Raw genomic sequence first — 13982 nt, forward strand, 5'->3', positions numbered from 1 at the left:
ACTTTGAAGTCAGGATTCCTATTTGACTCAGCCATGTCTCCTCGCCCATCCAACATTTCCTCATCTCCCACTCCGACTATCCCCGATGCTTCTCCCTCTTTTTCCCCTGCCCTTTCTCCCTGCAGGCGGTCACTGAGTCCGAGGTGCTAAAGGAGCTCCTCAAACTTGACCCCAAAAAAACATCTGGGTCAGATGGTTTAGACCCTTTCTTCCTTAAAACCTCTCTCTCCTTTCTGGGGAAGTTCCCATTGCTTAGAAGGCAGCTGTGGTTCGTCTTTTATTTAAAGGGGGAGCTCAAGCTGATCCTAATTTTTACAGGCATATTTCTATTTTGCCCTGTTTATCAAAAGTGTTGGGAAGAACTTGTCAATAATCAACTGACTTGCTTTCTTGATGTCTATAGTATTCTCTCTGGTATGCAATCTGGTTTCCATTCAGGTTATTGATGTGTCACTGCAACCTTAAAGGTCCTAAATAATGTCACCATTGCCCTTGATTCTAAGCAATGTTGTGCTGCTATTTTTATTGACTTGGCCAAAGCTTTTGATACGGTAGACCATTCCGTTCTTGTGGGCCGGCTAAGGAGTATTGGTGTCTGTGAGGGGTCTTTGGCCTGGTTTTCTAACTACCTCTCTCAAACAGTGCAGTGTATAAAGTCAGAAAATCTGCTCTCTGTCACTGCCTGTCACCAAGGGAGTACCCCAAGGCTCGATCCTAGGCCCCACTCTCTTCTCAATTTACATCAACAACATAGCTCAGGCAGTAGGAAGCTCTCTCATCCATTTATATGCAGATGATACAGTCTTATACTCAGCTGGCCCCTCTGCGGATTTTGTGTTAAATGCTCTACAGCAAAGCTTTCTTAGTGTCCAACAAGCTTTCTCTACCCTTAACCTTGTTCTGTACACCTCCAAAACAAAGGTCATGTGGTTTGGTAAGAAGAATGCCCCTCTCCCCACAGGTGTGATTACTACCTCTGAGGGTTAAGAGCTTGAGGTAGTCACCTCATACAAGTACTTGGGAGTGTGGCTAGACAGTACACTGTCCTTCTCTCAGCACATAGCAAAGCTGCAGGCTAAAGTTAAATCTAGACTTGGTTTCCTCTATTGTAATCGCTCCTCTTTCACCCCAGCTGCCAAACTAACCCTGATTCAGATGACCATCCTACCCATGCTAGATTACTGAGACATAATTTATAGATCGGCAGGTAAGGGTGCTCTCGAGCGGCTAGATGTTCTTTACCATTCGACCATCAGATTTGCCAGCAATGCTCCTTATAGGACACATCACTGCACTCTATACTCCTCTGTAAACTGGTCATCTCTGTATACCCGTCGCAAGACCCATTGGTTGATGCTTATTTATAAAACCCTCTTTGGCCTCACTCTGAGATACCTACTGCAGCCCTCATCCTCCACATACAACACCCATTCTGCTAGTCACATTCTGTTAAAAGTCCCGAAAGCACACACATCCCTGGGTCTCTCGTCTTTTCAGTTTGCTGCAGCTAGCGACTGGAACGAGCTGCAACAAACACTCAAACTGGACAGTTGTATCACCATCTCTTCATTCAAAGACTCAATCATGGACACTCTTACTGACAGTTGTGGCTGCTGTGTGTGATGTATTTTCTCTACCTTCTTGCCCTTTGTGCTGTTGTCTGTGCCCAGTAATGTTTGTACCATGTTTTGTGCTGCTACCGTGTTGTGTTGCTTCCATGTTGTTATATTGTGTTGCTTCCATGTTGTTATGTTGTGTTGCTACCATACTGTGTTGCTGCTATGCTATGTTGTTGTCTTAGGTCTCTCTTTATGTAGTGTTGTGGTGTCTCTCTTGTCATGATGTGTGTTTTGTCCTATATATATATATATTTTTTTTTTTATCCCAGCCTCCGGGGCCTTTTGGTAGGCCATCATTGTAAATAAGAATGTGTTCTTAACTGACTTGCCTCGTTAAATAAAGGTTAAATAATAAATAAAACCGTTGTTCAGCCACGACACACTGAAACATAAGATATTACAGTTTTAATGTTCCGTTGGTAGGATCGTCTTAAATCGTAGATCGTCCAGTTGGTTTTCCAATGATTGCGCGTTGGCAAATAATACGGAGGGAAGTGGTAGTTTACCTCCTCGTCTGCAATTCTTACCAGGCACCCCGCCCTCCTCCCCCTTTTCCTCCATCTTTGAGGGGGATTTGTGCCTTGTCTTGACAAAGCAGTATATCCTTAAAGGAAAAACGCTTCCTCCAGTTCGAGGTAAGTTATCGCTGTTCTGATATCCAGAAGCTCTTTTCGATCATAAGACGGGAGAGACGGTAGCAGCAACATTATGTACAAAATGAGTTACTAACAATGCAAACAAAAACTAACACAATAGCACAGTTGGTTAGGAGCCCTTAAAACGGTAGCCATCCCTTCCGGCGCCATTTTATACAGATCTAACATGGCTGTAGAGATGCTTGGTGTGTGTGTGTGTGGTTTTTGACCTGTGTTCCTCTTCTAGGTCGTCTGACCCGCTGCGTGCGCTGCCCTGTTGCATACCACGCAAACGACTACTGCATGGCGGCAGGCAGCATAGTCCTGGCCAACAACAGCTTCCTGTGTCCCAACCACTTTATCCCCCGCAAGAACTGCAAGAATCACGAACACATCAACGTCAGCTGGTGCTTCGTCTGCTCAGAAGGTTGGTGACTGGTTGGGTTGCTTTTGGTTGGTAGATTGATTGGTTGGGTGTTTTCAGTGTTGCAGAGTCCATTATGCAAGGGTTGGTGGTATTATTAGAGGTAGAGTAATAATTTGAGTAGGAGTGTGGTGGAAATCATATGTGGATGACTTATGCTCCTCACAGAGTAAAAGGTTGAAGTGAAATAAAGCATTCAGCCTCCCATCCTGAGGTCATTGGGTCAGATCTGGTTGACTTGTTGTCTGAGCTGGACCTCCTCCTTTCTCCCTGCAGGGGGCAGTCTGCTGTGCTGCGAGGCCTGTCCTGCTGCCTTCCATCAAGAGTGTCTGAACATCGAGATGCCCGAGGGGAGCTGGTTCTGCAACGACTGCAAGGCCGGGAAGAAACCACACTTTAAGGACATCCTCTGGGTTAAAGTGGGAAGATTCAGGTAAGAAACACTGTTCTCTAGAAATAATATCCATGCTTTTGGTCAGAACCAACTGAGTTACAATTTTCTCCCGTGTCAACATATTAAAAAGATCATCTTGATCAGTACCTGAAATCCAGTCATATTGTTATTGATCAGAATGTCTGTGTGTATAATCTGCATCTACACGGAGTACACCAAACAGTAGGAACACTTTCCTAATGTTGAGTTGCCACTACTGCTGTTACGGTGACCGTATTACCCCGACACTGATTGGAGCTCCCAGAGTGTTGTTCTGACAGAACACAGCACACTGATTGGAGCACCCGGAGTGTTCTGACAGAACACAGCTTGGGCTGTTTCGGTGACCCTATTATCGCCACACCGGCGGTCACGAGTCATAAAGTCAGTCAAATTCCACATGACCGTTTAGTCACGGTAATTAGTCTTCTCCAAGCTCTGATGCTGCTGATGGTTATTAGTAACCTACCAAACTTGCTAACTGCCTGGTACTCAGCACTCTATTGTCCCTCTAATCACTCTGACATCAATGCAAATGTAATCGAAAATCGAATCAAACACCATGAGAGCCAATGAGCTCTTATTGCTCAACATTTCTATAGGTTATGCAATTGCGTGAGAAAACAGAGTGATGGCCTCTATTAAAAAGAAGAGGATCCCATCAGCTCCCTACAGGCAAGGCCTACTATATTTATTTCTCAACTTTCCTAATATGAAGCACATTGCTTCTCTTTACAACAGGAGTATAGCCCACCTGGCTGGCATGAAAATGAACCACGGGAGAAACGCCCTCCATTCGCTATTTAAATGCATAGATGACATGTATTTTTCCCCTGCCCATGTTTCGAGACAGGTGCATGATAATGGTCCATTCTAAATCAAAACAAATATCACACATACAGTACCAGTCAAAAGTTTAGACACACCTACTCATTCAAGGGTTTTTCATAATTTAACTTTTTTCTACATTGTAGAATAATAGTGAAGACGTCAAAACTATGAAATAACGCATTTGGAATCATGTAGTAACCAAAAAATTGTTAATCAAAATATATTTGAGATTCTTCAAAGTAGCCACCATTTGCCTTGATGACAGCTTTGCACAATCTTGGCATTCTCTTAATTTTCACCATAAAAATGCACCTTTATAATAAAAGCATTACATGCATAATTGCATTTGTGGTCACTTTTGATGATGGTGTTTTCCCGCTAATGGAACATTCGTGCATATAGCCTACTGCTGTGTGCACATTGCTGCTCTTATAATGTGAGGTAGCCTAATTGTTAATCAACATTGCGTAAAAAAAGTTTTTTTGGTGCTAGTGGTTGTATTAATTTGGGATCTATCGCATCCCACAGCTGTCCCAGACTATTTTTGGAATATGTATTTCTCGCATAGAATAGGTCAACTTTTGTACTATGGAGCATAGTAGATTGACATAGGCTCGTGCTTTTGCTGTTCGTTAGGTCACTCATCTTGTTGGCTGCCGAAAAGTAAATGTGGACAGTTCTTCCAATATCTTCAATATGCACCTCGGAATTGGATAAGGACGCGCGTAGTTGCGTCCCCAATGTGTCGGTCTTCACTTGTACCCTGTGAGATAGACCCGATCACCTGATGGAGAGACATGTGAGTGAGAGGTGATTCGGAGCGTGCATCACTCAGGGAGAAGGGAATTATAATTATTATATTCAGCCCAAGGGCTCAACGGCCTCTAGCTGCAAAAGGTATGGATTTTCTTTGTGTGGCCGTAATGCCCCCTAAAGGGGATACTGCAGGAAAATTCGAGGCATTATCAAGTGCTTGTCAAATTGTGAATGAGAGACTGATAAAGTGTACAGCCTGCATGCGACTTTTTTCAAATCATCATTAGAGTCGCATCATGCAGCCTTAGACTGTATTAAAAATGAAAACATATAGCCCAACATTTTGTGGAACAACAAGTTGCATAAATAACTCTAAATGAAGCATATAGGAGGACCTGTTACTTTGTTAACTGCTGAACACAGAATAGCCGCATGTGAGAACTCTCTCAAATCGTTTGGAGAAAATATCCTTTCTTTTTTTTAATGCTTTTTTCAATACTATGAAATAATATAAAATAATGTCACGGAATTCCTAAGCAAATATTGTCTGCTAAATCAACAAGTGTAGCCCACAGCCATAAGGCATAGCCAGATCAGGACCTAACATAAGGACAAATCAGAGTATGCTATTCTGTTCTTCTGAAATAGACTACATTTTCTTCATATCATGTTTCTTTAGACCTGTCTAAAATAAATAATGGATTTATTTGTGATGGTGTAGGCTATATTACATGGATTTATTAGACTTTTTAAAATGTAGATGTTCCAAAGGTCTCTACCAGTGGCTTGTAGGCTGTGTGTGCAAGCCAGGAGATGCTAAATGTGTTTATGTTAACTAACGGTCAATTACTATGAGACCGGCAGTTATTTGCTTGACAATCACCGGCTGACAAAATTTTGTGACCGCCACAGCCCTAGTTGCCGCCACACTGGCTATCATGAGTCATGACCGCTGTAAAATTCTACGTGACTATGGATTCATGGTAATCTCCTTTTATGCACTCTAGACATGCGTTGGTAGTACCCAACTTGCTAACGACCATCAGGTCCTGATGGCCTGGTACTCAGGGCTCTGTTGTCCCTCCGTCAGGTCCTAATGACCTGGTACTCAGGGCTCTGTTGTCCCTCCATCAGGTCCTAATGGCCTGGTATTCAGGGCTTTAGTTCCCCTCTAACCACTCTGACATCAATGCAAATGCATTCAAAATCACATCAAAACAGTATCTCGCTTTTAAAACTCACCTCACCGGGATTGATCAATTTGAAGAAAAAAATTCAACAACCGATTGAAACTGAGTTGAAAACATGGTCCTTGTGGATGTTGTTTCAAAGCCTAACACAACGAAATGGACAGTGCTTGCTAAGGTGATGATTAATTCAAAACACTCATGCATATTCGAGTTTATGCATAGGCCAATGAGCCGAAGCCTGAAATACAATTCATGGCCTTCCACATATTATGCACGGCAGAAAAACATTAACAATAACTGATTTTAGTTGATCTAGCCTATATTTCAAAATTAAACAAAATCTAGTAATGGCCTTTGAGTGTGGACTGTATTATTATACATACTGGGTGGACTGGTTACCTTCTGCTACTCTCTAAACGTTCTAGTCTGGGAGAGAAGGTATAGCCCTAGGCCATGCTGTTGGTTCATTGATAGTGTAGGGCTGCTAACCCTGCAGTTAGAGTGAATCTGCGATTCTTGAATAGCCTAGTCATAGGGCATTTTTTTAAATGTTCAGAATTCATTGGGTGAAACATGACCTTTCAGAATATCTCTCTCCTTCATTCCTTTCTCTGGCACGCAGAGAGAGGGGCGGTCAACAGTGAAATGAAATGTTTTGTTGTGAATACATGTTACTATCGATGTTCCCGAACAGTTTTCACTAGGTTTCCCAAATTAAGCACTGGGTAGCTGCAGGAACAGGGTTGGAGAGACCATGGCATACAGAGTACTGGGTAGCTGCAGGAACAGGGTTGGAGAGCCCATGGCATACAGAGTACTGGGTAGCTGCAGGAACAGGGTTGGAGAGCCCATGGCATACAGAGTACTGGGTAGCTGCAGGAACAGGGTTGGAGAGACCATGGCATACAGAGTACTGGGTAGCTGCAGGAACAGGGTTGGAGAGCCCATGGCATACAGAGTACTGGGTAGCTGCAGGAACAGGGTTGGAGAGACCATGGCATACAGAGTACTGGGTAGCTGCAGGAACAGGGTTGGAGAGCCCATGGCATACAGAGTACTGGGTAGCTGCAGGAACAGGGTTGGAGAGACCATGGCATACAGAGTACTGGGTAGCTGCAGGAACAGGGTTGGAGAGCCCATGGCATACAGAGTACTGGGTAGCTGCAGGAACAGGGTTGGAGAGCCCATGGCATACAGAGTACTGGGTAGCTGCAGGAACAGGGTTGGAGAGCCCATGGCATACAGAGAACTTGGGTAGCTGCAGGAACAGGGTTGGAGAGACCATGGCATACAGAGTACTGGGTAGCTGCAGGAACAGGGTTGGAGAGCCCATGGCATACAGAGTACTGGGTAGCTGCAGGAACAGGGTTGGAGAGCCCATGGCATACAGAGTACTGGGTAGCTGCAGGAACAGGGTTGGAGAGCCCATGGCATACAGAGTACTGGGTAGCTGCAGGAACAGGGTTGGAGAGCCCATGGCATACAGAGTACTGGGTAGCTGCAGGAACAGGGTTGGAGAGACCATGGCATACAGAGTACTGGGTAGCTGCAGGAACAGGGTTGGAGAGACCATGGCATACAGAGTACTGGGTAGCTGCAGGAACAGGGTTGGAGAGACCATGGCATACAGAGTACTGGGTAGCTGCAGGAACAGGGTTGGAGAGACCATGGCATACAGAGTACTGGGTAGCTGCAGGAACAGGGTTGGAGAGACCATGGCATACAGAGTACTGGGTAGCTGCAGGAACAGGGTTGGAGAGACCATGGCATACAGAGTACTGGGTAGCTGCAGGAACAGGGTTGGAGAGACCATGGCATACAGAGTACTGGGTAGCTGCAGGAACAGGGTTGGAGAGACCATGGCATACAGAGTACTGGGTAGCTGCAGGAACAGGGTTGGAGAGACCATGGCATACAGAGTACTGGGTAGCTGCAGGAACAGGGTTGGAGAGACCATGGCATACAGAGTACTGGGTAGCTGCAGGAACAGGGTTGGAGAGACCATGGCATACAGAGTACTGGGTAGCTGCAGGAACAGGGTTGGAGAGACCATGGCATACAGAGTACTGGGTAGCTGCAGGAACAGGGTTGGAGAGACCATGGCATACAGAGTACTGGGTAGCTGCAGGAACAGGGTTGGAGAGACAATGGCATACAGAGTACTGGGTAGCTGCAGGAACAGGGTTGGAGAGACCATGGCATACAGAGTACTGGGTAGCTGCAGGAACAGGGTTGGAGAGACCATGGCATACAGAGTACTGGGTAGCTGCAGGAACAGGGTTGGAGAGACCATGGCATACAGAGTACTGGGTAGCTGCAGGAACAGGGTTGGAGAGACCATGGCATACAGAGTACTGGGTAGCTGCAGGAACAGGGTTGGAGAGACCATGGCATACAGAGTACTGGGTAGCTGCAGGAACAGGGTTGGAGAGACCATGGCATACAGAGTACTGGGTAGCTGCAGGAACAGGGTTGGAGAGACCATGGCATACAGAGTACTGGGTAGCTGCAGGAACAGGGTTGGAGAGACCATGGCATACAGAGTACTGGGTAGCTGCAGGAACAGGGTTGGAGAGACCATGGCATACAGAGTACTGGGTAGCTGCAGGAACAGGGTTGGAGAGACCATGACATACAGAGTACTGGGTAGCTGCAGGAACAGGGTTGGAGAGACCATGACATACAGAGTACTGGGTAGCTGCAGGAACAGGGTTGGAGAGACCATGGCATACAGAGTTTGGGCAGAATATCACTTTCGCGCAGCGAGAGGCTGCCTGCTCCTCAAACAGTGGTTGATGCGTGGAGTGAAATAACCAGAGTAGCCTGAAAAACAAACCGCAGGGAAGCTGCCTCCATTCACTATTGGAGTGCATATGGATGACATGTCTTTTATCCCTTCCCTTGTTCCTGGCCATTTTGATAATGAGCCATTTGTAAATCAAAACTAATTTGACATATTAGTGAAATATATGTTCACTTGATGAGAGAACAGCATGTGGTGCCTGAGGCAAGGAACAGAGAGCAAGCTTTTTTTCTACTTTCTCAAATCATCAATAGCTTTTAGTCATATCATGCAGCCCATGTACACTATAGATACAAAAGTATGTGGACACCCCTTCAAATCAGTGGATTTGGCTTTTTCAGCCACACCTGTTGCTGACAGGTGTATAAAGTTGAGCATGCAGCCATGCAATCTCCATAGACAAACATTGGCAGTAGAATACCCTCACTGAAGAGCTCAGTGACTTTCAACATGGCACCGTCATAGGATGCCACCTTTCTAACAAGTCAGTCACATTTCTGTCATGCTAGAGCTGCTCAGGTCAACTGTAAGTGCTGTAATTGTGAAGTGGAAACGTCTAGGACCAACAACGGCTCAGCCATGAAGTGGTAGGCCACACAAGCTCACAGAACGAGATCGCCGAGTGCTGAAGTGCTTAGCACGTAAAAATCATCTGTCCTCGTTTGCAACACTCACTACCGAGATCCAAACTGCCTCTGGAAGCAACGTCAGCACAATAACTGTTCGTCGGGATCTTCATGAAATGGGTTTCCATGGCCAAGCAGCCACACACAAGCCTAAGATCACCATGCTCAATGCCAAGCGTCAGCTGGAGTGGTGTAAAGCTCGCCGCCATTGGACTCTGGAGCAGTGGAAACACGTTCTCTGGAGTGACGAATCGCGCTTCACGAGTTGGGGGGACCCAACTCCATATTAAAAGCTGACAAGGTAAAAATCTGTCATTCTGCCCCTGAACAAGGCAGTTAACCCACTGTTCCTAGTCTGTCATTGTAAATAAGAATTTGTTCTTAACTGACTTGCCTAGTTAAATAAAATATTAATTTGGGGACAGGTCAAAAAGCATTAAACATTTATGGCAATTGAGCTAGCTAGCTTGCAGTTAGATAATTTGGCCTATTTGGCTAGCTAGCTTGCTGTTGCTAGCTAATTTGTCCTGGGATATAAACCTTGAGTTGTTATTTTACCTGAAATGCACAAGGTTCTCTACTCCGACAATTAATCCACACATAAAACTGTATTTTTCTCATTGTTTCTAGTCATCCGAATCGTTTCTGGTCATCTCTCCTTCTTCCAGGCTTTTTGTTCTTGGCGATTGGCATCTAACTTTCATAATAAGGTGTATTATCACGTCCTAGCGACCGACCTCAGTTCATCTTTCAATCACCCATGTGGGTCTAACCAATGAGGAGATGGCACGTGGCTATATGCTTCTATAAACCAATGAGGAGATGGGAGAGGCAAGACTTGGACCGCATTCAGTGTCACAAATAGAACTGACTTCTATTTTAGCGCTTGGCAAAGCAGACGCTCGTTGACGAGCACGAGCAGTGTGGGTGCAATGATTGAACATTTATTTTGCAACGATCGCACACGTGACGCGCGCGGTGTGGTCAGCATCTAAGACATTCTAAGGTTTGTATCATGCACAGCTAAAGTTGCCAAATAACTCTAAATCTAGTGTATAGGACTTGTTTCAAATGATCCCTTTTACATAGCTACTTCATACACGCACTCGCTCCGGAATGGAAAAAATATGCTTCTTACTATAAAACCATACAATATAAAATATTGGCACGGGACTTATAAGCATATCTTGTCTGCTAAATTAACTAGCCTACAGCATGACGCATAGCCAAATTACATTCAGTAGGCTAACTCATATTCTGTTGTTCTGAAATAACATTTCTTAATTTCATAACGTTTCTTTAGACCTGCCTAAAATAAATAATGAATGTATTGTGATGGTGTATATTAAATAGATTTATTAGACTTGAAAAAAAAAAAAAAAAACATTATTTAACCTTTTATTTAAATGTAGATGTTCCAAAGGTACACATCAGAGGCTTGTATGCATGGAGGCCTGGAGATGCTAAACGTGTTTGTTAATTAACGGTAAATTACAGTGAGACTTGGTAGTCTTTTGCATGACACTAACCGGCAGACAAAATGTCATTACCGCCACAGCCATTGTAACACCCCCCTCTTTTGACCTCAGAACAGCCTCAATTCGTCGGGGCATGGACTCTACAAGGAGTTGAAAGTGTTCCACAGGGATGCTGGCCCATGTTGACTCCAATGCTTCCCACAGTTGTGTCAAGTTGGCTGGATGTCCTTTGGGTGGTGGACTATTCTTGATAAACATGGGAAACTGTTGAGTGTGAAACCCAGCAGCGTTGCAGTTCTTGACACAAACCAGTGTGCCTGGCACCTACTACCATACCCCGTTCAAATGCACTTAAATCTTTTGTCTTGCCCAGTCACCCTCTGAATTGCAGACATACACAATCCATGTCTCAATTGTCTCAAGGCTTAAAAATCCTTCTTTAACCTGTCTCCTCCCCTTCATCTACACTGATTGAAGTGGATTTAACAGGTGACATCAATAAGAGATCATAGCTTTCACCTTGATTCACCTGGTCAGTCTATGTCATGGAAGGATCAGGTGTTCCTAATGTTTTGTAAGCACAATGTATCATGTAAAATCTCCTCTCCTTTGTTCAGGTGGTGGCCTGCAGAGGTGTGTCTTCCTAAGAACGTCCCAGAGAAGATCCTCCGTATGAAACACGAGGTGGGGGAGTTCCCCGTTCAGTTCTTTGGTTCTAAGGACTACGCCTGGACCTATCAGGCCAGAGTCTTCCCTTACATGGAGGGAGATGCCAACAACAAGGACAAGATGGGGAAGGGTTGTGACGCCATCTACAAGAAAGGTCAGAAAGAAACCTCCTTTACCTGGTTATAATGGAATATATAACAAACAGTAGACTTCATTTTAGGAAGAAATGTTGAAGAGCCTTTCCTAATTCTTAAACAATAGAGATGTTTCCAGGTACCACATGGCAGGGCTGAAAGCTTACCATTTGAAATATATTAGCTAGCTGATAACGCTAACTTCCGTTTCCTTTCAGCTCTGAATGAAACAGCTGAGCGGTTTATAGCGCTTCAGGCTGAGAAGGAGATGAGACAGCTTCAGGAGGACAGGAGGAATGACAAGAAACCTCCTCCCTACAGACACATCAAGGTATTGCCCCTTTAACCTCTCTAGGCTAGGCGGGAGGAATTCGTCCCACCTACGTAACAGCCACTGCAAGCCTGTGGCGCGATTTTCAAAACGTTAAAAATCCTATTACTTCAATTTCTCAAACATATGACTATTTTACAGCCATTTAAAGACAAGACTCTCGTTAATCTAACCACACTGTCCGATTTCAAAAAGGCTTTACAACGAAAGCAAAACATTAGATTATGTCAGCAGAGTACCAAGCCAGAAATAATCAGACACCCATTTTTCAAGCCAGCATATAATGTCACCAAAACCCAGAAGACAGCTAAATGCAGCACTCACCTTTGATGATCTTCATCAGATGACAACCCTAGGACATTATGTTATACAATACATGCATGTTTTGTTCAATCAAGTTCATATTTATATCAAAAACCAGCTTTTTACATTAGCATGTGACGTTCAGAACTAGCATACCCCCCGCAAACTTCCGGGGAATTCGCTAACATTTTACTAAATTACTCACGATAAACGTTCACAAAAAGCATAACAATTATTTTAAGAATTATAGATGCAGACCTCCTCTATGCACTCGATATGTCCGATTTTAAAATAGCTTTTTGGTGAAAGCACATTTTGCAATATTCTAAGTACATAGCCCAGGCATCACGGGCTCGCTATTTAGACACCCGGCAAGTTTAGCACTCACCATAATCATATTTACTATTATAAAAGTTTGATTACCTTTTGTTGTCGTCGTCAGAATGCACACCCAGAACTGCTACTTCAATAACAAATGTTGGTTTGGTCCAAAATAATCCATCGTTATATCCAAATAGCGGCGTTTTGTTCGTGCATTCCAGACACTATCCGAAATAGTAAAGAAGTGTCACGCACATGGCGCAATTCGTGACAATAAAATTCTAAGTATTCCATTACCGTACTTCGAAGCATGTCAACCGCTGTTTAAAATCAATTTTTACAACATTTTTCTCGTAGAAAAGCGATAATATTCCGACAGGGAATCTCCTTTTCGGCAAACAGAGGAAAAAATCCCAAAGGCGGGGGCGGTCGGGGTCACGAGCATAAGCCCAGTGTCCCTTGATCGGCCACTTGAGAAAGGCGATAATGTGTTTCAGCCTGGGGCTGGAATGACGACATTCTGTTTTTTCCCGGGCTCTGAGCGCCTATGGACGACGTGGGAAGTGTCACGTTAGAGCAGAGATCCTTAGTAAATGATAGAGATGGAAAAGAAGTTCAAGAAATGGTCAGACAGGCCACTTCCTGTAAAGGAATCTCTCAGGTTTTGACCTGCCATTTGAGTTCTGTTATACTCACAGACACCATTCAAACAGTTTTAGAAAATTTAGGGTGTTTTCTATCCATATGTAATAAGTATATGCATATTCTAGTTACTGGGTAGGAGTGGTAACCAGATTAAATCGGGTATGTTTTTTATCCAGCCGTGTCAATACTGCCCCCTATCCTAAACAGGTTAAACCTCCTCCCTACAGACACATCAAGGTATTGCCCCTTTAAACCTCCTCCCTACAGACACATCAAGGTATTGCCCCTTTAAACCTTCTCCCTACAAACACATCAAGGTACTGCCCCTTTAAACCTCCTCCCTACAGACACATCAAGGTACTGCCCCTTTAAACCTCCTCCCTACAGACACATCAAGGTATTGCCCCTTTAAACCTTCTCCCTACAGACACATCAAGGTACTGCCCCTTTAAACCTTCTCCCTACAGACACATCAAGGTATTGCCCCTTTAAACCTCCTCCCTACAGACACATCAAGGTACTGCCCCTTTAAACCTTCTCCCTACAGACACATCAAGGTATTGCCCCTTTAAACCTTCTCCCTACAGACACATCAAGGTACTGCCCCTTTAAACCTCCTCCCTACAGACACATCAAGGTACTGCCCCTTTAAACCTCCTCCCTACAGACACATCAAGGTATTGCCCCTTTAAACCTTCTCCCTACAAACACATCAAGGTACTGCCCCTTTAAACCTCCTCCCTACAGACACATCAAGGTACTGCCCCTTTAAACCTCCTCCCTA

The 13982-nt window shown here is 44.4% G+C and overlaps 1 protein-coding gene across 3 annotated transcripts in view; it reads left to right on the forward strand.

Moving 5' to 3' along the window:
- LOC106612244 (histone-lysine N-methyltransferase, H3 lysine-36 specific) overlaps positions 1-13982 on the forward strand; it is a 49097-nt gene that overhangs the window by 25919 nt on the left and 9196 nt on the right. For all 3 annotated transcript variants that reach the window (XM_045724219.2, XM_045724218.2, XM_045724220.2), the window contains exons 17-20: positions 2502-2681; positions 2955-3111; positions 11413-11618; positions 11817-11929. In XM_045724219.2, coding sequence (XP_045580175.2) covers positions 2502-2681; positions 2955-3111; positions 11413-11618; positions 11817-11929 — 656 coding nt within the window. The remainder of the gene's footprint in view (positions 1-2501; positions 2682-2954; positions 3112-11412; positions 11619-11816; positions 11930-13982) is intronic.

Source organism: Salmo salar, chromosome 09 (assembly GCF_965601325.2).
Source record: "Salmo salar chromosome 09, fSalSal1, whole genome shotgun sequence".
NCBI lineage: Eukaryota > Metazoa > Chordata > Actinopteri > Salmoniformes > Salmonidae > Salmo > Salmo salar.